General features: G+C 36.8%; 6 protein-coding genes across 9 annotated transcripts in view; 4 read left to right on the forward strand and 2 right to left on the reverse strand.

Moving 5' to 3' along the window:
• Window positions 1–488: 488 nt before the first annotated feature.
• Window positions 489–4417, reverse strand: LOC112451703 (nucleotide exchange factor SIL1). Its single transcript, XM_025011503.1, has 4 exons — window positions 3790–4417; window positions 2840–3111; window positions 2331–2596; window positions 489–2254 (listed from the first exon to the last, which is right to left on the reverse strand). The coding sequence occupies exons 1-4, from the start codon at window positions 3902–3904 to the stop codon at window positions 1507–1509; spliced, it is 1401 nt and encodes a 466-aa protein (XP_024867271.1). The 5' UTR covers window positions 3905–4417; the 3' UTR covers window positions 489–1506.
• Window positions 4418–5066: 649 nt separating this feature from the next.
• On the forward strand, window positions 5067–10751 carry LOC112451697 (nucleoplasmin-like protein). Of its 2 annotated transcripts, none has more exons than XM_025011498.1 (5): window positions 5067–5272; window positions 5631–5746; window positions 7172–7385; window positions 8228–8304; window positions 8643–8993. In XM_025011498.1, exons 1-5 carry the CDS (start codon window positions 5251–5253, stop codon window positions 8721–8723), a joined length of 510 nt encoding a protein of 169 aa, XP_024867266.1. In that variant the 5' UTR covers window positions 5067–5250; the 3' UTR covers window positions 8724–8993. The 2 variants fall into 2 exon arrangements, with proteins under 2 accessions (XP_024867266.1, XP_024867265.1); XM_025011497.1 differs by lacking the exon at window positions 8643–8993 and adding an exon at window positions 9399–10751 and having other exon boundaries at window positions 5069–5272.
• Window positions 10752–10895: 144 nt separating this feature from the next.
• Window positions 10896–13683, forward strand: LOC112451698. The gene is made up of 4 exons (XM_025011499.1): window positions 10896–11812; window positions 12084–12487; window positions 12584–12750; window positions 12869–13683. Exons 2-4 carry the CDS (start codon window positions 12143–12145, stop codon window positions 13113–13115), a joined length of 759 nt encoding a protein of 252 aa, XP_024867267.1. The 5' UTR covers window positions 10896–11812; window positions 12084–12142; the 3' UTR covers window positions 13116–13683.
• Window positions 13684–16299: 2616 nt separating this feature from the next.
• LOC112451699 (DNA polymerase III PolC-type-like) lies at window positions 16300–18239 on the forward strand. 2 transcript variants are annotated; one of them, XM_025011501.1, is made up of 3 exons: window positions 16300–16445; window positions 16534–17130; window positions 17278–18239. In XM_025011501.1, the coding sequence occupies exons 2-3, from the start codon at window positions 16752–16754 to the stop codon at window positions 17760–17762; spliced, it is 864 nt and encodes a 287-aa protein (XP_024867269.1). In that variant the 5' UTR covers window positions 16300–16445; window positions 16534–16751; the 3' UTR covers window positions 17763–18239. The 2 variants fall into 2 exon arrangements, with proteins under 2 accessions (XP_024867269.1, XP_024867268.1); XM_025011500.1 differs by having other exon boundaries at window positions 16534–18239.
• Window positions 18240–18645: 406 nt separating this feature from the next.
• Window positions 18646–21457, reverse strand: LOC112451690 (tRNA (uracil-5-)-methyltransferase homolog A-like). Its single transcript, XM_025011489.1, has 8 exons — window positions 20610–21457; window positions 20371–20529; window positions 20118–20310; window positions 19914–20041; window positions 19577–19827; window positions 19274–19508; window positions 19014–19206; window positions 18646–18930 (listed from the first exon to the last, which is right to left on the reverse strand). The coding sequence occupies exons 1-8, from the start codon at window positions 20925–20927 to the stop codon at window positions 18695–18697; spliced, it is 1713 nt and encodes a 570-aa protein (XP_024867257.1). The 5' UTR covers window positions 20928–21457; the 3' UTR covers window positions 18646–18694.
• A 96-nt stretch (window positions 21458–21553) lies between these two features.
• LOC112451689 overlaps window positions 21554–24143 on the forward strand; it is a 6558-nt gene continuing 3968 nt past the window's right edge. The window contains exons 1-8 of one of the 2 annotated variants that reach the window (XM_025011488.1): window positions 21597–21616; window positions 21696–21955; window positions 22195–22319; window positions 22398–22499; window positions 22595–22725; window positions 22793–23112; window positions 23187–23356; window positions 23431–23943. In XM_025011488.1, coding sequence (XP_024867256.1) covers window positions 21858–21955; window positions 22195–22319; window positions 22398–22499; window positions 22595–22725; window positions 22793–23112; window positions 23187–23356; window positions 23431–23943 — 1459 coding nt within the window. In that variant the 5' untranslated portion in view covers window positions 21597–21616; window positions 21696–21857. Of the gene's footprint in view, window positions 21956–22194; window positions 22320–22397; window positions 22500–22594; window positions 22726–22792; window positions 23113–23186; window positions 23357–23430; window positions 23944–24143 lie in introns of both variants that reach the window. The other variant, XM_025011487.1, reaches the window with a different exon arrangement.

Below are 24143 nucleotides of genomic sequence, written 5' to 3' on the forward strand. Positions count from 1 at the left end.
ATATCTAGCTATTATAAATCAGATGAAATTTAGATAAATATACCTACGGGATATAAACTTTGTTAAATTTTCAATTTGTGTAAAGACGAATGCAACTTCCAGAAGAAATTTAGCTCTTGTAATTTTCTCTTAGCCTCGTGTATCATGCGCAATGTTCATACTTTATGAGTTGCACAAGATAACGCAATCCTTGTACTTAACAGGTGAAAACAAGGTATTACTTCATTCAGAGTGCATGATACAGGAGTGCTCTTTTCTGCACCTGTAAATAGAGACCCTATTTGGGGAACTGGTTAAAATTTAACATCTTTTACAAAAATATTTTCCATGTATTACATGGTTATATAAATGAAAACTGTTCATATCTATGTAATCTCTAATGCTATGATTTGTAAATAAAATATACTATTCTACGATTGTTCATATTTCACTTCTTTTATATTAAATATATATGCTACAGGAACTTTCAGACAATAAGATGTGGCGTATAATCGGTACAAAATAATTTATTAATTATTAAATAATTATTCTAAAACAGAAGAAAAACGTAACAGTTATTCGTACTTGGTATGTGACAGCCAGATAACTAAAATCTTACATATTATATGTACACGTATATATTTCAGTCGTTTTACTTTCCAAAGTATATTTTTCTTAGTTGTCCCCACATAATTGTGAGGTGTATACATGAAACGTTAATTGAGCTGCATGATCAAATCAAATATCAAAAGGTCCCGTCTCTTGAACTTAAAAGCGAGCTTAATTCGAACGTTTAGTTTAGCTTAATTCGAATTTTTAGCTTGATAGGCCAATATAAAAGATACCCCCCCCCCCCATACAATGAAAAAATCATTATAACAAGAAAAAAAACTACTGTCATTTAAAAAATGAATTGAAATTTAATTGACATCTAATGACTAGTATCTCATACTTTGGATGCAAGAGACGAGAACCTGCGTGTTCCACTAATCAATGCTGTAAGTATGACGAGCTATTTACAGTAGGGATATAATGAACAGTTTAGAATAACAAAATAGCTCTTTTATGCTTAGATAAACTTTTCTTAAATTGTCTGTAAATTGTAGCTAACCATTCATCCGCAGATGATATTCTCTTTTTCAAGACTATTGTAATTACTATGATGATAATTAAAATTTCCTTCTTTTCGCAAAATTTTTTACACTGACTAAAACAAATGCAAATTAAATAAGTCCTATGTTAGAATAGCAAAATATCTTTTTGCTTAGATTTTCCTTAAGATTTGTAAATTGTAGCTAATCATTCATCCGCAGATAATATTCTCTTTTTCAAAACTATTGCAATTACTATGACGATGATTTTCTTCTTTTCACAAACTTTTTACACTGACTAAAACAAATGCAAATTAAATAGTCCTATGTTATTGCACACGATTGCATATTTATTAACGTAAGACTGGAATTTAGTTTATAGTCTTTAATACACTTTCGTATATTTTCAATTATCTTAGACATTAACTCACAATTTTCATAGTTCATCATGAGGTGCTTCAAAAATAGTTAGTTTTAATCTTTCAATCAGTAATATTAAACTCTTTAAAACGTCAGTTTCATCCACAGTGAGTATAATATTAGGATTTTGATAAAAGTGTAAGAGATTATCTATAACAGGTAAGAGCTTAATGTTCTTAAATTCATTTTTACAAACAGGAGCTATCGTGATCATGCTGTCCGAGACTACTTCGAGAAAATCATTATTTTCTATGCTGAATTGGCCAGTTAGCTTTTCTTTGAAACACTTAACCATTAAGTTACTTAAGAGTTTACAATAATCGTGCCTTAGTAATTTTAACTCGAAGTCTGTAATAGCGTACTCCCTCATTTTTTGCTGACGCTGCTCGGCATCGTAGATCTCTTCCAGATTCCGTCTTTCGATCGTTAGATCGTTAATTAATTTCATTGCTTTCATTTGTATCTGTAATTGATCGTCGTATAGAATCTTCCCAAGTAATTGCAAACCACCGTGATCAATCCAAGCTTTCTGAGCAGCAGGGAACTGACGTATTAAGGCACTTAGAGCAAACATACATCTGGATTTTACTTCAATTTTACTATTTGTAGACAATACGTGCAATACTTTTTGGATAAAATCATTTTCTAGTGCCTTAGCTTGCACTTTTGGATTTGATTGGGCAGCTGCTCCTAAAAGGCGTAATGCTTCTGATTTTATTTCATTGTTAGTTCCATTGAGACATGGTGATATGATCTTAGTTAGCCTGCAATAAAAAAAATTAGTTAAAATAATAATAAACAATTGTGTCTCTAAAAAAAATTGTATCGGTTCGTACTTACCCATCCATGTCCGAGAACATTTTAGCATTATCTATTTGATGAAGAAGGTATTCTAAATTGTTTAAGATATCCAATACCTCTTCAATCTCTATGCTGGTTAACGTACCAGTAGTGATACTATTTTTATAAGATTGGAATTTCTGAAAAAATCTCTTTAATAATTCTGAATCGCTCGTAACGTTGACTTTAAGAGCATTAAGTTGCTCTTTCAGAGTTTCATAAAAACGTTTGAAACGCTTCTCAGTTTTTGGTCGGGTCTCTCCGTCCTAGAGTAAAAAAAGCAGAAGACATAACAGTTAAACTTTTATTTCCAAATATTTAATTAAAAACCTAATGTATATCTTTGATCTAGAATTCAAGATAATGTAATACTTTGGAAGTATATGAATAAGCAAAACTTCAAACACAATTGCAATTCACGTGCAACAACATTCACGTGACAGAATCTGTCCCGTTTTTCGATAATTACAAAACTCAATTCTTAAATGTCACAAAAAACATATAGTTACATTCGTATTTGCTGCGGCGTCCGCTTCATCTTGTTTGAGCTTCTTCAAACTCGCTTTCAAATCGTCGATAATCATGTCCGTAACTTTCTTTACTTTCAGCAGATCCGGCTCTTCGTCTTCTATGACCGACTTATCCGGATGTAACGTCAACGACTTGGAATTCGATCGGTTTGCATTTTCATCGTCTTCTTCCGCATCGTCCATCAATTTAGCCTCCGTCACCCCGGTTGCAAAATTATGTCTCACGTGAAGTCCCTTGGGGATGGGGGTTCCTGATAAAATCACATCTTTATTAATATTATCAGCATATATCTACAATGTTTAATTCGACTTAAATATTTCAGCTCTACAGCTAACTTTCACGTTAAGATGCATTTATGCGACAAAATCAGTTTTATTCATTCATATTTTATTAAAAAGCACACCAGTTACATTTCTCATGAATATTGATTACTCATCTAAACAGTTTTTGGAGCTTTCTCGAATATTTATGAGTAAATCCTATCAATATTATACATTCCAAAAATTTCAAAAAAAGTTGCAATAAGTTAAAAAAATAAGTTAACAAGTAATTGCAGTATAAGTTAAAAAAAGGACAATTATTCTAGAGAGAGATTTTAATTTCTCGAGACTGCATGTTCTTGGACCACGTAATCCAATCCGAACGTACGTCACTGTCACTGGAGGCGCTCGCGATCTGCAGCAATCTGCAGCAATCTGCAAAGCGACCATCGAGAGTTTTTCGCTACTCTTTTTATTTAAAACGACTCCGAGTGAACTCTGAAAACCCCGCGTTACACGAGATCGCGTCCCCGTGTTCGTCGCGAAAGGGTCGCGCGTCACGGCGAATTTGACTGACGTGGTGTCGAAGAGACGGATATCTCGGTCGGCGTACAAAGTAGTCCCACGATCGGGCACGGTCCCCCGCCCCCGCGTCAGCGGATACTCACCCTTCTTCACCGTCTGCCATTCATGCGTCGCGACGAAGGCGCTCTCGTTTTTTTCGGCGCCGCCGAAAATCGCGAGCGACAGGTAGAGCAGCAGGATGCACGTGTCGACACGCATTTCCGACGGGAGTACGACGTTGTCGGTTGTCGTCACCGTGAGGAAGAAGAGCGGACCGTGTTTTACGACTCGCGATTCTTCACAGGCGGATCGTTTGGAGACGCGCGAAGAATCTCGTCCGTCATCAGCTGGCGCGAGCGCGACGTGAGATCGTCAGCGGGCCGATCGGCATGACATTTAATCGCGGGACTCGCGAACGAACTCCGTTCACGTGTTGCGTCCGCTATCTATTTATTGCGTCTGTGTGCCGCGGACCAATGTGCCGACGGTAGTAGTTGCGCGCGATCGCCACCAGAGTCGACGCCGGCGCCGGCCAATCAAAAGGCGCGACGTTGCCGCGCGTCCGCCGCGCGTTCGAATCCCCTAATTCCTCTATAGCGCGTTCCGAAAGACGAATGATTTTTATCGTGAATAATTTTACAATCAATAAATTATTAGTTGCTATTACATAGAATTGGAAAAGTGCTCGGAGTATTTTAGCATTATAGCGATTTTATTACGATCAATTGCAAATTTTATATAAAATTCAATTCCTTGAACAATAATAATAATATTAATAAGTAAAAGAGTTATGATATACAATCAATTAAAAAGAAAAACAGTCCAGACTGGATCTTCGTGACTTATAATAATATTGTGTGAATTTTTCGTATACTAATACCAAAATTCTTTAATACTTTTTAATCTTTCCATGCGATACACGTGGTCAATATGGCGCAGGGCGTTATACTTTTGCATTTTCACATGGTTGAACAATGTAAAGCAGCTATTTTGAACAACACAATCGTGTCAGATGAAAATAATAAACGTTAATTTGTCTTCCGACAATGCAAAACCGAGAGATCGAGCTATATGTATCGATAACATCGGCAGAGTTTCTGAAAAATCTATAATGTATGTACATAACGTAAACTATAGGACTTTCAGTACTGGCAGTGCACGCCGGAACGCAGCCATTGTCGAAAAATCGAGAAACGACGGGAATCTCTGGAGAAATTTTCGGGAATTCGGAGTACCTCGCTCGGTCGCTTTTGGCGGTGGCGGCGACGCGGCAACGCCGCGCGGCCGCGCTCGACCAATCGGCGCGCGGAACGTAGTCCGGGCGCGCGCGCGAGGCCCAGCACTAGGGCGAAACTCATTTACTACGCGCAGTACGCGCTCGTTCCGGCCGCGGCGTTCCCTCGCGCAGTAACACACTAACCGTTGCGCGCGCGGCGTCACTCGCTCACTCATACTCCATCACCGCGCACGGCACGCACACGTCCGCCGCCGCAACCGCCGTCCCCTACACGGGCAAACTCACGCATTCACGCTGACGAGAATCCGCTGATAGCAGACCGATCGCCATGGCAGAGGAGTATCTGTACGGTAAATATCGTCGGCCAGGGTGCCGCGGTCGCCGTGGCTCCGCTATTTCGCGACGCACGCGGTTACTTACGCGCCGTCGGCCATTTGAGCGACCAAGGGGGTGCATCGGCCGTGGACGCCGGCTGGGCCTTTCGGCCATTGCGGCCGCCGGACCACCGTTGCGTGCCCGGAACCGGCGTGCACGGGTATATTAACGCGCGGGTAATACGCCGCGCGTAATCTCGTGCAACCGACGGGGCACGCGTACGCGTCGCCGGCCGGCGCCGCCGTCGCCGCTGCTCCTCTTTTTCTCTCTCTCTCCCTCCCCCTCATCCACCCGCCCCCGCGATTACTCGACTCACGACTTCTCTGTGTCCAGGAATCACCCTCGAGGGATCGAACGCGACCGAGGTATGGGACCCGGAGCACAAGAACGACGACTCGGACGGCACGGCCCAGCACATCGGCGCCGATCAGAAGCTCATTATAAAAATGGTGAGTGCCCACGTTCCGGCGTGGCGTGTCGCCGTTGCCCCCGGCGCGTCCGGGAGTCCCTTCCCCGCCCGATACGTCGTCTCCGCGAGGCATCCCTGTGGCATCGAGGCGCTTCCCTCGCCCGGGGGCGGTGTGGCGGACGAACATCTCCGTTTCAACGCGCTCGTCGGCTATACAGCGATGTCTAGTTTCGCGTGCCGCGTCATTCGGAGATACCTCTCGATTTCTTTCTTTATAGTGCTAATCGCCGCCGCCGTTGCCGTGGAACGTTTCGCGCGCGAAACTTCAATCGCCCAAACTCCGCGCGCGATCTCGTTCGATTCTCCGTCTTCTCCGATCGGAGGGACTCGGGATAATCCAGGATGACAGTCGGCCACGTTGTCCGTTTTTTTTTTTTTTCAGGATCGCGAACGTTCCTCCACGCTCCGAGCCGTTTAATGATCGCGATTCCTCTTCGAGGAGGAGCGGGACGAGGCACCTATTTGCCAAGTCCCGCTCGTGGCGTTGCGACTACGATTGATTCGTCTTTTCCGTTATAAATTGCGAAACGTCTCCGACGAACACGACGGGGGAAAGTTTGATGCTTGGCGCCATTTTTCCACAACGGCGTCGCCCTCCCGCTCCCCCCACCTCGCTTCAGATAGGGCTCTATTATGTCGCGGAATGATTATAACGGAAATTTCGTGGCCGAGTCGATTTGAATGGGCAATGGACGATTCGTGCGATTTATCACAAGTTCCCCCCGTGGGCCGCGACACGCGGATTAGATTGATCGAATTTTTGCGGCATGCCGGTTTCCGGGTTGCGGTGCACGTTACGAAGTAGATGATGAGCATTAAGATGTTGATATGCGGGAAGTTTTGTAAGAATGTGTGGAGCACATTGAATTCTATTCCACTATTTTTTATTTTCAACATTATTTAACTAAATTTATGAAGAAAAAGAGAATCTTTTATTACCGCACGTATCTTTTATTACGATTCTCGTTATAGTTGACAATAAACTTAAAAGTCATAAAGATATTGTAAATTTATCTTTTTTCTGTTTATTTTTTTTATACGAATGTGATTATTTATGTATATTTATTTCTTTTGGGGACGAACTACTTTCTAACCTAAAAAGGTCAAAATTGATCAAAGAATTTTTGTGTAGCATATAAAGCAAAAATATTTGAGGTGAAATTCACTTGGTAGAGAACAAAATTATAAGAAATTTATATACATAATTTCCTTGGTCTTTTTTGTTTATAAGAATTATTCGCTACTATCATAGTTCATCATAATTCATCATAGTAATTTTGGATGACTTGAATTTCTGTAGATCCAAGAATGTCCAAAATAATCTTTATTAATATTCAACGTTTTTTATATAATTAAATATAATTTTTTGCATAATATTTATTATAACGTTTTATAATGTTTTCAGGCTCTTTTAGGACCAGAGGCGAAACCCGGCGAGCTCAATGTCTTACAGGTTGAGGCGATGGGGTTAAAAGGACCCATCAAAACTCCAATTGCCTTGCTGGAGATGGGAAAAACGGCACAGATCATTCTTGATCTCAGTTTCCCAGATCCCCCAGTCACGTTCACCTTGGTGAAGGGCAGTGGACCTGTTCATATAGTAGGACACAATCTTCTTGGTACGTAACCTCTACATAAATGTATTTAATTTGTTTTCTTGAGATTAAGTTCATGTTTCGGATACTTTGTTGCTATTATATACACAAGAAATATTTTCCTCCCATAAATTCTTAGTTTTATATATCCAAAATGACAATTATGAGAATTGAACCCAGATCTTTCGCTTGATAGCTACTAGAGCAAGTTATTCTAGTATGAGCTATAGGTACATCACATATACGAACTAACTAATCTTAAAAATTTACAATATTGCTAAACTCTAACATGTATTTCTTAAATTATTGTGTGATGGAAAGTTAATATTTTTAATTTTGTTAATATTTATATTCATAAAAGTATATCAAATAAAGGCGATAAAATTGAAATTGGGCGCCTTCTTAAGAAAATATTGAGAAAAAGTTTATGAGAATAGATTTCGTTTTTATATTTAAAATATATGTCATGTATGATATGTGCTATCTTATTTTGCATTATACACACGAATATTTTGAAGATAAAATATGAAATAAATTTTTTTTACAGTATACATGTGTGTATGCGTATAAAAATGTTTACATGTTTTTAATTTTATAGTGACAAATTTATATATATTTTATTTAATTTAATATACATAATTTTATTATTATAAAATAATTTTTTGTATATTACGAGATAAATTTTGATTAACAATACATGAAATGTATAATAAAATATTTAATTGTTCCATTTTGACTCATTAGTTATTTCTAACTGACACACAGCATTATCTTATAATATACAATATTTAATAACATTAACTTTTCCAAATATCTTTATCTTTTTGGAATACTAGAAAAGTACATGGATTTTTTGCTTCTCATAGGTGCCCACATTGAAGAATTCGAGGATATGGATGATGAAATGGAGGAAGAGAACATCGACGACGAGGACGATGAGAAGGTATGAGTTATGACACGTTATATATAATATATTGTGAAAAATAATTCAAAATATATATTCTATGCCTAACAAATTTTTATCGTAATAAATTTAGCAGACTAGTGTAATAAATAGTACGAGTAATTTAAATCATTAATGTCAACTTACATAGAATGCATCTTTAAAAACTTAAATCTTTTGAATACACAATGTTGTAATATTATAATTTAAATTATAAGTTATAATTTGCTGTAGAAAATTTGCTAATGCACTTTACGATATTTTGAGTTTATCTTTATTTTCTATGTTGCTAGAAAATGAACATATCAAATTATATATATTATAAATATCCATTTCAGGCACCGCGAAAGAAACGAAAGCTTTTATCAGGAGATAAAAAAAACGGCGTTGAATATGAATACAGTCGTGAATGTAGATAAATAGAATATTAAGATAAAACAGAACACTGCGCTCTGTAGTCAGTGTCTTAAAAATATTACAATATCCGATTATCGCATTAAGAAACATTTTTTATTTTACTTGAAACCTTATGACTTTACGATCTTTAAGATGTCTTTGCAGAATTATAATTTAAGGAAGGGAAAAGATGAAGATGAACCATTTACGAAAAGTCATGAATGTATTTCTTGTGTTCTCATTCATGTTTCATGTTTTATTTTTGTAAAATAAATCTTATTTTGCAAAGAGTTGCTTTTATTCCTTACTAATCACGCTTCCTTTTTGTCCATTTTTGCAAAGTTACGCATTTGAATTATAATTGTTTATTTGATCCTAGAAAATCAAGTACACACATTATCTCGTGTATTAATATTTGTATTGATAAATGTACAATATATTAAAAAAAATCAAAATTATCAAGATAAATATACAAGCTAGCACAAATTGATTTTAGAATTTTAATTTGATTACGAAATATGACATTACGAAACGTGATGGAATTTCATATTCTTTTCCTTAGAATTTTCTCTAAACAAAAAGACATAAATTATATATAAAGCCTCCCTATATTTATCTCTTTTATGAAGTATTAAATATGGACGAACTATCAATGCTTGTAGAATTAATTGCATGATTACATTTTATATTTCTTGTAGGATCCTGAAGATGAAGATGAAGAGGATGATGAACCTAAGAAGAAGAATGCTAAATTAGCAGCTGCAGCTAAATACAAAAATCAGGCTAACAAGAACAAGAAAAAATAAATACGAGCCTTAACATTATGGAAATAAAACAAACTTTTAAGTTAAGATATTATACATAAGTCCATCATTATCATCCGCGTTTGTGCGAATCTAGTATCATTTCATCAGATTATCACACGACAAAATGGTTGCCTTCCACTTTTCTAAAAACACAACTGGACCAAAATATTAAGAAGACAATTATTATGTATAATTTTGAAGTAATTTCGGATTATTTCGTTAATGTGCTCGTTGCTGTACTTTAAAAAAAATTTTTTATGGTTTAGCTAATATTTTTATACTTCTTTCCAAAGTTTATTACAATACTTATTACGAAGTTTATTACGATATTATCTCGGTTATACAGAGACATGTATTTGTATAACATAGCTCTCTGGTGTGTATACTCAAATATTTTTCCAAGATAATGTATATTTAGTAACATAGGATTTAATATGAAAGAAAGACTAGTATTTTTATGACAAGATTTTTACAAATATAATTTTTCTTCAAAAAGTGATCTATTATTATATTCAAGTACTAGCCTGACTTCAGACAAAATTGAATATTTTTTCTCTTGATGAGATTTTATACCATTGATAAGAGAAGAAGATTATCTTAGAATGGAAATACCTTTTTCTTCTTTACTAGACAACTTCTTGAAATATGATACAAATATATGTAGTTTCAGCATAACAGCAGTGTATTCAATAATTTCTGGCCCAGTTGTTGTTATTGTAAAATTTGTGGAAAGCACGAATGGATCCACATTGAGAGATTTTGTACTTTTGGTTTTTTCTGATATCGTATTCATATCGACGCAACTTTTTCAGAGATGCAAAAATATATTCTAATGTAACCATTTAAACATGATTTTTTGGAAATAGTTCTCGTGTATGGAATTGTGAAACTGAGACTCCACAATATAATTTATTATTTTCGTGTGTACAAGATGGGGAAAGGATTATTAGTCATTCAAAAATCCTAATTCTAAAATTTTACTTACGTCTCTAAAGATATCAGCATTTAAAAAAAAAAAGGAAATATACACGTCATCTCAACATTCATTCCATTTGATGAAAGGTAATAGAAACGGGAGTTACAGGTGTACTGGGGTAAAGAAACTGCTCTTACATCAGTGTCATATGCTATTAAAGCATATGTGATGCATGTACAAAAAACGTACGTGCGATTGATAAGTAGTCTGTACACCTATTTTGTACATATACGATACAATAAAAAATTTCACAACTTTTAAAATCCGTATTGCTTGAGTAAATATTTATTTGAGTGTATCCTATCACATATCGTAGCAAAGAATATTTTCTAATCTATTTGTAATCTGTAATATACGTGTATATACTATTTTAAAAAACAATTTTTTTTATTTTAAAGCGGAAAATGCTTTGTTTTATTATTTGCGATAAGCTTATTTAAAATTTATAAATACGATAAGTACTTGCAATTACGTTCGACACATTTTGGCATTTCTAACGCTTTTCACTTATATCTAGTCTTATAATTCATGTCATTAATTATATGTATTTGACAGGTAACTTTTGCATATAGGTTATTTATATAGAATTAATGTGTAACATGTCTCAAGTTCTCCTTCGTCTTATACATAAAAGGAAGAACATAATTATTTAGGCAATCCAATTTAAAATAGTTTTACATATATTCAGAGGCACTTTCAAAAATTTGAATATTAATTTTGAATCCTGAATATTAAAGTTAAGCATAAAGTGTGCGATATGATATAACCAATGAAATAATATAACAAATAGAAAATTATATCTAAAGAGGTATTACGGATTGGCGTGAGTTAAATATCGTGATATGCAGAATGTTAATTTAAATAAATGTTCTACTAATGTAGAAAAACAAGTTTCCTATGACACTGCAGAATACAACATAGTCGATCATGAAATAATAACTTCACCGCAAGTACGTTAGTAATGTTAGTATTTTACTCGATTAGCATTAATTAATTATTTACAAATTATGAGACAACCTCAAATGTCTACTCACTCATAATATAAAACATATAAATGAATAACTTGCCAAAAAATTATTTTGTACTTTTCAAATATTTACTACTGTGTTAAATATACTTCCTGCATATTATTACTTTTTATAACTTTGACATTGTCAATAATTGTGATTTTTAATCGTATGTATCCAGATAGCAAAATTGAATGAAGCTATATCAAACTTAAAAAATGCTCTAAGGATAAGAGATGTACAACTAGAAAATTCGCATCGAGAGAAGAGTAGATTACTGGCAGAGTTAAAGAAACAACAAAGATGCAATAGAAATCTTAAACGTAAGACTTAATCATTATAAGTAATTTTTGAAGTATACATATATATGAAAATATAAGACATTGTCAGACTTTCATTTCTAATCGAGTCATGTTATATATAGTATACTCATATATAATATAAATAAAATATTATTTTGCACACCCTCATCCAAATTTGCTCATAAAATCAGGATTTTACCAGGAAATAGCTTTACAGATTCCAAAACAAGCTAATTTGAGTTAATTCAACAGACACGAATAAAATAGTATATATTAATTTTTTTTATTGTAGAACAGTTAGATGGCGAGAGAGATTTCCACCAAAGGGAGAAAGATCATTTCATTGAAGAAATGCAACGGTACAGAGGCAGGCATACCAGCAACACGTCAAAGTTTCAGCAACAACGGCATAAGGAGCTCGAAGAAGCCCAAGATTCCTTGGAAAGAGAAAACAAGCAGCTCAGAGTGGAGTTGTCAGATAAAAACGAAGTTACATATAATTTATGTGTGAAGTTCCTTCGTATGAAGCATGCCAAAGACACATTAAGATATAAATTGGATCAGTTGCTGCACGAGCATTTGCTAGTGATGGCGGAGATGATGGAGAAATTAGACGAGGCGAGAAAGGAACTTAATTTAATTGTGTCAGAAAAATTTCAGGAACCGTTGCCCCTTAATAAAGCTAAATTTTTACAAGTAAACGATAATATATACGTCTCTTTATCCTTTTTGTCTAAACCTTTCGAATTAGACCGTATATATATTATATAATATATATATGAATTTTGTTAGGTTGTACAAAGAAATAACAGATTGACGTATGAAAATGCAACATTAAAGGTACAGGTTCATCAACTTACGCAGAACATAGAGAAATTGAAAAGTCACATGCAAAGGCCGAAAAAGATTAATGTAGACGCTAAAATTATTGAGAAATTAGCAGCGCAAAGCAGTACAAGGTACTCTGTGCGTGAGAAAAACAAAACCATATCAAACTTCTATTGTAGCATATCATCAATATTAAATCAAATCTATATCTAACATTGTTGATTCAAAAATAACTATTTACACTTTTAGATCAACTCTAGATAAAGCAGAAAAAGTCGCTTTGCTTTCTAAGCTATCTCAACCTGTTGATCATACTGAATATGCAGAGACGATCTCGCGAGTGAATTCTGAGAGCCCAGACGACTGTGTGTTTAATGATGCCAAAGGTGTTAAAAGCATAGATGATAAACATTCTAAAGAATTTCACGCAGAACGCGCTCAAAGTGCGCCAGGAATTGTAGAAACGTCAGTTTCTCGATGGAATAGAAATAGATAATTCTTCGAAATAGACAACATGTGTGCTTGTATAAATATATTCATATTTCTTTCGCGCATCTTCAATAATCTATTGAATCGACGCGCAAGAGATACGTTGCAATAAAATCGCCTCCGCTTGTTAAGGATCGCCAATATCAAACATTTCTTTATATAATGTCGAAAGACAAGGAAACAAGCCCCAATTTAAACCAAAACATTTAATATAATTAAAGTGATTAATATACCAAATGATTAAAATATTGTTATTGCATACTTTCGTATGGTATTGAAATCCGCCTTTATCATCTTTGTTTCCTTGTCTTTTGATTACACGTTTTGAAGCCTGATATATGTTTTTATTTTTCATATCTTCCATTAATGTCACGCATTGATGCGAGATTCATCTACGGGACGAGAATCTTATTCTTATATCAGCAATGTCGAACATTAATAGGTCGATTGAAATCTAAACATTTTAAGATTTTTCTTCTGCTTTTCTTCTTCTTCACCGGATCGTCATCCTCGCTTTTCTGTATACCAAGGCTGGGTTCCACTTATTAAGTGGAACGCACCCCAAGCGGCGCCGATTTCAATGCGTATTTTGTGCCACCTTAGTTCTGCGTCGAGATCATCGAGACTTGTATTAATTTTCTACAAACCAACCAAAACAAGAATCTCAGAGAGCAAGTGGCATTATTTATTCCACTGCGTTGCCATCGTTGGATTATTCTCTTCGCCTATTTACCCATGGTTTATATTATTAACACAATTATAAAAGCTATCATGGAAACGATTGGTGGCCAACGCTATTTCATCTAAGCAGATTCGCTTTTTTTTCTCCTCTCCAATAAAAATATCGACTAAATGCAGAAGTGACGTCAATCTAAGTCCGAAGACAATGTCGAAACTAACAGAGGATCTCGGATAAGAAATATATATACAAGACGGAATTAAAGAGATACGCCTTCCGTCATGCCGTCAGAGCGTTTTTTGATATCCAAAAATTGATCTGCTTGCCCCTAGAGGTAACACAAAATGCGAAAAGTTCTTTGCTTGGGAAAACGATCCTTACTGGGCTAGCCAACCGTGGTTTCCCTTATTTATGAAACTGTTGAAGGGAAAGCCGTTAATTGTTAATCCTGTGCCTGCTTTACTTTTATCCCCCTTATAGGTCTATTCGGCATCCACTAACAAAGAAGCTGCCCCTGATGGTTGGAGAATTATCAGGAAACTCTTCAGAAGAGAAGGATTGCCTAGCTTAATATCTTCGAAGCTTTGCTGATGGAGTCAACTCGTAAGCAGTATGCAGAATTTTTAAGACAATGGTAGTCTTTTGCCTAGATCAAAATCTGGACCCTATCAACCAGAAAAGAGAAGTTGATTTCATTTAATTTTTTCAAAAAGGGGGGGGCGGCATACGGATCCCGTAACTTGGTAAGATCGGCGATTTCTCTGATCAGCGGAAGCAATATTGCCCAAAATAAAAATATTTCTAGATTTTTTAAGAAAATATTCTTGCTTAACCCGGTGAAACCCAAGTATGATAGAACTTGGGATGTTGATACAATTTTCAAAAAGTTGAAGGTTTTTCCCTTAAACAAGCTGACTCTTGGTTGCTTGACTGAGCGTCTCGTGTTGCTGCTTGCACTGGATATTGTGCACAGGGCACAAACATTGACCTCAATCAAGTTTTAATTTTTCTAACTTAAACGAAGTTCGGAAAGATACGAAATAGGAATATCGGGTCGAATTAAGACCTACCGTCCAAGATCATACCAACTTTTGCTAGTTTGCCAGTTGTTCTGAAAAATCCCAGGTTAGGCTAATGTCAACATTTGACGCTTACATCCAAGCGACATCGCAGTTGAGAGGTAAAGTAGATAATCTCTTTCTGACAGCTAAAAAGCCACTCAGAGCAGCTTTTATAGCAATGATGAATAAAAGAATTAGGGCAGCTATGTCTCGCTGGGGTATAGGTGAGAGATTCACTATTCACTCCACAGAATATGCGGCAAGTTCGATTATTAAAAAAAAAAAAAAGTTGCTCTAGGAACTATATAAAAAAAAAAAAACTGCTAGTTGGTCGAAAAATTCGTAGGTTTTTTTTATTAAACACTATAATACTGTTATTTTGTAGTAACTGTTGTTTTAACCACGAAATCCTTGGTAAAAGCGCGTATGTGTTGATAAAGCGCAATATAGAATTTAAAAAAAAAAAAAAAAAAAAAATGTTATTGACCTAAGGAAAAAGTTAGCTTTCCTTTGTAATTGGCGTATGACTTAGTTAGGATTCGTATACGAATTCGAAACAAGTAACAAACAAATAAAAATTATATTTCTCTGAACCTCTACATTGTTAATCATGAGACCGAGACTTGAATATAATTGGAAGATCAAACGATCTCATAGAGAGATGTTCGATCGTAATTATATGAAAAGTCTCGTTCGAGCGATTACTCCCACCCGATGTAATTATACATTTCCCAACCCCAATTTTATAATAATTTTTATTTGATATGCTAGTGAGCTAGTCGAGCTCTAAACTTTATGAAGAATAGAAGCATAGAAGCATGGGGCTAGGGAAAAAAGTTACTCTGAAGATTGTGGCGCCACCGGGCATGGAAGCCGGTACTACATTGTTAATCACTCGAACGAGACTTTTCATATAATTACGATCGAACATCTCTCTATGAGATCGTTTGATCTTCCAATTATCACAATTTATGGGCCGGTCTCACAGTCTCCGATTAACGTGATTCTCCCTAGATTCTCCGATTAAACTCACTCTTCGTCTCTTTCTAGGGGGATAGTTAGAAAGAAATGCAGAGTGAGTTTAATCGGAGAATCACGTTAATCGGAGACTGTGAGACCGGCCCATACGTGTATTTTTCAACGTGACATCGACGCTATAGTGTTTCACTTCAAAGTCCATCCAAACTAGAGTCCTTATATACGTGACATCCACACCATATTGTGGCATTTCAAAAGTCTGTCCAGACTCTTATATAGGGATTCTATTCTGTCTGGGTTATAAGATATTAAAGGTCTCTCTCTTTAGTTTATGGAGTAAGATAGCGCTGGTGTTGCGGTACCGCATAGTTGTCTATCTCATCTCGCTGGTAACCGTGGGTTGAGTTACTTTTGGCGCGAAAGCGCTTGGCAACAAGAAGATTCGAGAAAAGTAACGCACGTCGATCGTTTGTTCGCGTATTCGTCTTCCGTCTTTACGGTTGAATAGCCAACCATATTGGATTCCTCCGCGAAGCTCTTTGTGTGGCGTGTATCACGAGTTCTTTGGGCATATGTAGCTAGTTGTGTTGTACGAGTTCAAGAATATACGCCTAACCGAGTAAGTAAGGAAACGATGAAAGTAGTGGTATTTCACCGGCGATGTTGCCATCTCCCACTTATGCTACACCTCTCATATCTCCTTACAGTGCCAGACTAGAGTCAAGCTCAACAGGGTCTTCTTTCACCGCTAAATTTTCCAAGCCCGTTCCCTTGGCATTGACATTTTTACCAAGTCACTATCTGCATGTAAATCTTTTCTAACCGTCCAGAGTGAAATCGGCATCCATTCCGAGATTCCCCACTGGAATTTCCATACAATATTGCATCGTTCATAACAAATAAAGAATTGAAGTATTCAAGAAAAATGACAGAAGCAATGTTGCCTTCCATAAAAACTCGTCAAAATATACTGGCTCAAGAAGGTCAGGTTTCGAGAAAAGAATCTGAACAGACTGAAGGAATTCAATATCAATCTAATTGTGGCGAGAATATCCAGAATACTAATCTCTCACCAGACAATATAAAGTTTGTATTCTTCGACTTGGAAACTTCGGGATTCCATAAGTCAGCAGACATTCTGCAGATTGCTGCAAAATGCGAAGAATACAAATTTTGCGCATACGCGACTCCTACTCAGCCAATTATGCCTAAAGCGACAGAAATCACTGGCTTGAAAATTGTGGCAGGAGAGTTATTTTTGGATGACGAAAGAGTTCAGTCGAGCCCTTTGCAGAAAGTGCTACGTGAGTTCAAAGAATGGCTAGCTGTAATATCAAAACCGTGTATTCTTGTTGCGCACAATGCAACATTTGACACTGGTTATTTACTCCGTGCTTTGATAAATAATTCAATGATAGAGGATTTCAAAAACCTTATCGTCGGATTTTCAGATACTCTTGTCCCTCTTAAAAAACTCTATCCTCAGAGAAAAGGTAAAGGGATGTTTAAACTGTCTACTTTAGCCCAAGATTTGTTGCAAATAGAACTGACTGAAAATTTCCACGAAGCAGCATACGATGTGGAAATACTCGAACAAATCGCTTCAACTATTCCGAAAGAGAATTTGATTGGAAACCACAAATCGTTCAAGGAATCACTTGACCATGAAACTCGACTGCAAAAGACAGCAAAACTGAAACGATCTTTGAACATTTTTAAAAATGTTATCTCCAACGGAATGATTAAAAAAATAGCAGAAGCAGGGATCAATCGTGCAAAATTACAAGATATTTATGAAAAAAGTGGAAGAGAGGGTATTATTCAATTGTTGTCGGCTAAACAAAAAGATAATAAACCTCGTGTCACCAATCAAAAAAGAATCTTAGAAAACATTGTAGAATTTTTAGATACGAACCAAAGCCCAGCAATGGTCTAATTATAAAACAAAAAAAATTATAAATAAATCATTTATTTTAACGAATTCTGTATTAGAGAATTTAACGTTTTTTCTGTTATGAAATACATGGTTATATTATATTTATGAGAAATTGTTAGCATTGAATGTTGACAATATTTAAAGAATATATGTGCAATAACAAATACATATTGTGGCAGTTGTCGAGGAAGAGGAAGAGAGAAGCGAAGAGGAAACGAGGAAGAGGAATGTTATAATAAGGATTGAGAAGGAGAGGAATCGAGTTTGGAGAAGGTGAGGGAGCTTTTTGAGGAGGGCCTGAGGGTGAAGGCGGAGGTAAGAGAGGTGAGGGTGGTAGGTTCGGTTCTGCCGAGGAAAGTGAACACCAAGAGTGAGTCTACGCAGACTAACGAAACCAGCCCGAGGAGATAAGACTCTAGAAGCGTGATAATTCTGTCAGACTATTTTAATATAGTTTGTATAAATATATTAATAAATTGGAACTATTATATTTTATAAAAATTCTTGATATTGTTATAAGATTGAGTTAGAATAAACTGCAGTTTTACTGTGATCCGCTTTATCGTGTTCCGAAATAAATTATTATCTCCAAAAAATTATAACAGATTATAAATAAGTCAAAGTAATTTTATTTTATAGTAATATTTTATATAAAATCTATGGAAGTAATGAATGGCAGTACCAATTTAGGATAAACAAGACCCTCGCTTTAGAAAAATGAGGAATATAAAAATCGATTTCATTAGTTTGGTTCAACAATTCTATCATTTTCTTGATTATCTTCTTGGGACTTTAGAGCAAATTTTATATTCGTGTCCAAAAAAACTCTAATATATACGTATATATTATGCTAACACATACATACGACGGAAGAATATGTAAATACGTTTGAACGTTCTTTATTCCGTATTTTCTTGGATAGTACATTCGTTTCATTTCATCGCCTTCGATAGCCTTTCAAGGCATAATATCAATTCGCAATGCTTAGTATGAGGAAACATGTCAACCGCAATGGCCTTTACCGGTACCAACGGATCACCGAGATATTGCTTGGAACTAGGTCGTGCTAAGTCAATTAAATTTCTCATGGCAGCACGAGGGTCACAGGATATGTACACCAGTCTGTTCAACTTTCTTGACTTACGCAGTGTCAATAAAGCCTTTTGATCTAGAATAAGTTAACATACAGGTAAGTTAACATTTCTTTATAATATCGACATCGTAAATGTTACTTATATAATGACAACTTACGTAAACCAGCTCGTGGGGGATCCACAATGGCAGTGATATTGGATTTCGTTGCCCTGTGAATGACAGGCAACAAAATGTCCTCCGCCTTTCCGACAAAAAACTCGCAATTGGTAATATCGTTCTTGATAGCGTTTTCCTTGGCGTCCTTTATAGCGTCGGGAATAATTTCCACTCCTAATACCTCACCGCAATGCTGCAACAGTGAACGTTTAACATCTGCAATGGTACATCCTTGGAAATTTTATAATAATTGATCGTACCTTTGAAAAGCAGAGACCTATGGTTCCAGTACCGCAACACACGTCAAGTAGCGCCGTATCCATCGTGGGTTCGGCAAGATCAATCGCCGCCTTGTACAAAACTTCCGCTCCCAATGTATTGACTTGGAAAAATGCTTGAGGCGAAACTCGGAACTTCATTCCGAGTAGCGTTTCTTCTATATATTCTGTTCCGCTAACATGATATAAGGAGTCGCTACTTTCACCGCCTATACTTCTGCAAAATTAAATTATGCAAATAAAAAAAAATACATGTACATGGCTACTTCCGCATAATATACTTACTTCTTATCTATTGTTTGAAAATACAACGAAGTGACATGAGCGTCGGCACCTTTCCCGGTTTCGAAAAATATTCTCAGCTGTGATTTTAATTCCTCTAATTCGTCGCTACTTAGATCCTGAGGGTGTATTCCTACTATCAACATCAGATGGCTGGCACGAGTGGTTCGAGCGGTGACTTGTCTCCAGTATCCACTATGATCAACCGGATTGAAAGGCTCCAAGTTTGACTCGCGTATAAATGTTTCTAGTATCTGAAATATGTAAACGCGCAAATTTTAGATCCCAAGTCCGTCTCCATCGGTCTCGTCTAAAAAAAAAATCAACAATTGAAATTAACCTTTACAGCAATTTTCATATTTTCCGGAATGTGACAAAGATCGTCGATAGGTCCGACTGCTGTAGAACCCGAGGCATAAGTTGACAATCTAAACCCAATCATAATTTTGCTCTGTTCACTGTCTTTACCTGCGTCATAAAAAAAAAAAAAAATTTAAACTTGGCAAAATTTTTTATACCCTCGTATAAATCTAGAAATAATCACCAACTGTGAATTCGCATTTATTTCTATACGCCTCAGTAACATCTGCCGAAAGTATATTCTCCAGTTTGCACGGCAATCCATCGTACAATTTCTTTTGCGAATATATCCACTCTGACAGACCTTTGCTCTCTACGAGCATTTGCTGGCCAATTTTCATCAGGATAGATCTCATCTCCTTCTGCTTGAGTTCCAGCTAAAAATATATAGCATAAGGTTTGATACTTTCCAACGAGAACGTAATAAAATCCCTTACTTGATCCGGATACGGCATGTTCCACAAAGGGGTAGTAATAAATTTGATTCTATCAGTGGGGGAGCAGTTTGGATCCTCGGCGTCAGTTTTCAGACGCTTGTTGCTGGACTCTTCCTCTAGTTTTCTCTTCACAAAGGGATCCGGAGCTGGCTTGGCTGCCTAAAGGGAAAGCACGAATTAAAACTATATACATTTAATGTCTGCCGAGAAAGCAGCATTAACGAAAGGCTGAAGAATACCTGCGCCGTGAGTTTACTGTTCTTCCACAAAATCCCATTTATAGTGGTTATCGCTCGTTGACGACACTCCTCGTTTCTGAAGCATACGTACAGCCAGCTGCTGCCTTTCCTGGGCGGCTTTACCTTGCACGATTGCAGGTCCAGCTTTTCGTTCACGAGCTTCTTAAATTCACCAATTCCGTAATACTTCGGCAAACCGCGCACCTCTATCTTGTACTTCTCAGAAGTGAAATCATCTCTCTCGAGATACGCATATGGATTTTTCTCGTTCTCCGCGACGCTGGTCGCTAACGTTTCCGTAGCGTTTGTGTCAGACATTGCGTCAATTTCTTAAGATTATTCGCAACTTTTAATTCGTTAAAATTTCGTCTCTGTCTCACAAGACACTTATCTCGAGATAAATTGTGCTGCTGGACTCGTCTAAGCTTCCTTATCTCCCGTGTATTTTTACACTTCACTCTAAGCGTAATATAAGCATAAAACACCGAGCGTGTTTAATTTAATCCTAATTAAATGCTTGGCTGTTAGCCAATTAAACAGTTGCGATAAAAACGAAAAATAACAATATTGATCAGGAAGCACATGTCACTGCTCCAAGCAACTTGGAGCAGGTTAGGATACATGTTTACATGCACGGTACTCCCCCACTTCTGCACTTTTTTCACATCTTCCCTCTTTCTTCAATATCTAATAACTATACATTTATCTCTCATTTCAAGCGCGGAAGGTGTAACATAACATAGCTACAAGGAGCAAACCTATACGCTTTGTTCTTTGTAGGTTACAACTTTTTGTAACCTTTCATCTCTTTTCTCCTTTTCTCTCCAACAGCTGTAATATATATCTGTTTCATTTTAAGCTGCACCCAGTGCGTGCAGTTCAGAAAGTTCTTCAAAAGAAGAACAAACCTTCTGTTTTACCGCCGAATTCCCGCGACGACGTTCGCCAGCAGATGGCGAGTTGACAGAAGGCGTCGGCGGGATGATAAACTACGTCGCGGCCTTCAAGTCCGTGTCCAATCGTCGGTGACCTCCGAGACTTTTCAAATTTGAACTGCAAAATCGATCGACTGTTATTGTTTAAAAGGGCCGGAGTGGGATCGCGGCTGATCGGTCCCGTCACGCGGTCCGCGGGAAACTCGCGCAGTTGCGGAACAATGAAGGGTCGCTGACTCGTCCTTCCCACTTCCCACGAATTGTGCACGTTGGATCGCCGTTCGCCTCGCGATCGGGGACAAAGGAGCCTGCGATGTTCACGCCGATCAAGCCCAAGGATTACGACTTGGACGACACGGTGCTGAACACGCCGCAGCCGCAGGCGTCGTCGACCGTTTGCGGAAAAAGCACGTACGTTCCTCCTCTCAGGCGGTCTGTCAAAAGAAAAAGTCCCACCTTCGCGAATCAACAGGCGTCAGGGCCTTTCCCTTTTGAGCGTCGATCTTCGCGAACCGGTTCTCGTCCTTGCTCGTTCCACCGATTATTCGCCTCCTTGTCTAACATTCTCGTCCTTGGAGAATCACGTGGACCGTAGTTGATTTTAGATAGAATATTTACGGGGATGGTTCTCGAAGATATTTTGCTTCCAGGATGGAGAGCAGATTCGGCGACAGGCGGCATTCGAGTGAGGCGAAGGACAAGCAGGATTTACCAAATGAGAATGACTCGCAGAAAGACGATAGGTCCTCGTTAGGTCTTCTTGACAATATGTCGGGTACGTATGACCAGCCAAGATCCTTCAGATTAACGCAGCAGTATTATCAGCATTGCATTAACACGATATCGATGACAGGTCTCACAAGCATAAGCGCGGAGGAGGACAATTTAGAGCTTGAGTATGCCAGGAGGCTTCTTCGGAAGTGTAGTGAAACAAAAAACTCTTCTTTAACCACAGGTAAATAGAGAAACAAAAAGACATATAGGTATAGTAAGGATACGTAAGCACATAAATAATTGCATGAAGGTAATTGTGGTAAATAATTGTTTTAGATACAAACAAAGAAAACAATGCCAATGTGCAAAATATAACTGGCAACTTCACTTTACCAATTAGGACTTATATATCTGAGTTGGACAAGGAATGTATGCATCACTCAACAAATAAAGTTAGCACGGCTAGTGTAGGTATCTATGATTTACGAATCTGATTTTTCAAAACCAGAATATTTTAGAAAAAGTAAATTTCAGGTTAATTTTGAACCTAACGAAATCACAGCACGTTCGTCTGGCATCAGCAGCAGTGCTGACGGACTTCCTTCAGTGAACAGATCTTTTAATGGCATTGGCTTAAACGAAAACGATATAACGCAAATTAATAACGAGTTGATGGCAGAAATGAATAAGGAAGAATTTCTATCTGGCTCAAAAATGGCCGAACAGTTGTCGATTGATGAGGCTCGCTGGCTGCAAGATCGCACGTATTGTATGCCAGTCACGAATCCAGAAAAACAAACAACAGATTTTGGCTCTCTGTCTGGTATTATTGGAGACCTAGAACTATCGGTGCAGTATGTATATTTTTGTGTGTATATGCGTATGTTGTGTATAGCATACATGTAATGAGGTAATGTCTGAATTACAGGTCTTGTGCCGGACGAAAGGTATCGGTAGGCCAATACTTTGAACGAAAGTCTGATAATATAGGAATATTAGGAAGTAATAAAGTAAGACCGAGTTTTGGTCTTGTCTCGGAAACTCCTGTAAGAACGGGCAAATTACCAGCATTAGTTGAGTCGACTATCATGGCAGATGGTAATTACACAATTTTTTTGTATGTTTTTAATTAAATTAAATTAAATCTTTGTGTACAAAAGACTATATTGTAGCAACAGCGTTGTCGACGGAATTGACGGAGAAAGAGAATGTGCTTATTCCTAATGCAACAAGAGACGCAGACGAAAATAGTGTCATAAGTTTAAGCACTATTGTTAATACTTTACAAGATGTTAATAGCGAGACGCCACGACGATTGATTGATCAGCTTTTAATGGCACAAAAAAAGAAGAAAAGTTCAATAATACAAGACAATGCGAGAAAAGAAACTTATAATTTGCCTTCCAATGAAAAATCCGTCCTAGCGATGCCCACTACATGCCATTTGCCTATTTCTAACAAATTTGATGACATCAATATAAAAAATGTTTTAGCTAAATTATCACTAGATAGTAAAAAAAGTGAGATGGCAAATAAAATTGTTGATACAAAGCAGGAGCGTATGAGAGTTCCTTCAAGTAAAAATGGGAAGAATGTTAAATCTTTCACAAATGTATCTAAAAAGAAAATATTAAAGGAGGAAGCATGTAGTAAAAATGTGATATCTTCATTTAATCAAGATTTAGGTATGTATTGGAGACCTTTGTGAAACATTTAATATATTTGGTATTTTTTTAAATTGATTTTATTGCACGATATTTCAATTTCAATGTATTTATGATACATCTAACATTGGTATATTCAATTTTAATATTTAAAAGGGTAGATTAAAATTGTAATATATAATTTTAACAAATAGGTGTGTCGTCAACATCAGATCTTACGT

Source organism: Temnothorax curvispinosus, unplaced genomic scaffold (assembly GCF_003070985.1).
Source record: "Temnothorax curvispinosus isolate PA1 unplaced genomic scaffold, ASM307098v1 QBEX01002451.1, whole genome shotgun sequence".
NCBI classification, from domain to species: Eukaryota; Metazoa; Arthropoda; class Insecta; order Hymenoptera; family Formicidae; genus Temnothorax; species Temnothorax curvispinosus.

Bases quoted from the DNA above. Each gene is read 5' to 3' on its own strand.
- LOC112451690 (XM_025011489.1), bottom strand. From the start codon at position 20,927: ATGTCTGACACAAACGCTACGGAAACGTTAGCGACCAGCGTCGCGGAG. The intron at 20,311-20,370 runs GTAAGGGATTTT...ATATATTTTTAG, and splicing joins ACATGCCGTATCCGGATCAA to CTGGAACTCAAGCAGAAGGA. The intron at 19,207-19,273 runs GTACGATCAATT...TCACTGTTGCAG, and splicing joins TAGGTCTCTGCTTTTCAAAG to CATTGCGGTGAGGTATTAGG.
- LOC112451698 (XM_025011499.1), top strand. From the start codon at position 12,143: ATGCAACGGTACAGAGGCAGGCATACCAGCAACACGTCAAAGTTTCAG. The intron at 12,488-12,583 runs GTAAACGATAAT...GAATTTTGTTAG, and splicing joins ATAAAGCTAAATTTTTACAA to GTTGTACAAAGAAATAACAG. The intron at 12,751-12,868 runs GTACTCTGTGCG...TTACACTTTTAG, and splicing joins GCAGCGCAAAGCAGTACAAG to ATCAACTCTAGATAAAGCAG.
- LOC112451703 (XM_025011503.1), bottom strand. From the start codon at position 3,904: ATGCGTGTCGACACGTGCATCCTGCTGCTCTACCTGTCGCTCGCGATT. The intron at 3,112-3,789 runs GTGAGTATCCGC...TGATTTTATCAG, and splicing joins ATGGCAGACGGTGAAGAAGG to GAACCCCCATCCCCAAGGGA. The intron at 2,597-2,839 runs GTAACTATATGT...TTTTTACTCTAG, and splicing joins ACGCCGCAGCAAATACGAAT to GACGGAGAGACCCGACCAAA.
- LOC112451697 (XM_025011497.1), top strand. From the start codon at position 5,251: ATGGCAGAGGAGTATCTGTACG. The intron at 7,386-8,227 runs GTACGTAACCTC...TGCTTCTCATAG, and splicing joins AGTAGGACACAATCTTCTTG to GTGCCCACATTGAAGAATTC. The intron at 8,305-9,398 runs GTATGAGTTATG...TATTTCTTGTAG, and splicing joins ACGACGAGGACGATGAGAAG to GATCCTGAAGATGAAGATGA.
- LOC112451699 (XM_025011500.1), top strand. From the start codon at position 16,752: ATGACAGAAGCAATGTTGCCTTCCATAAAAACTCGTCAAAATATACTG.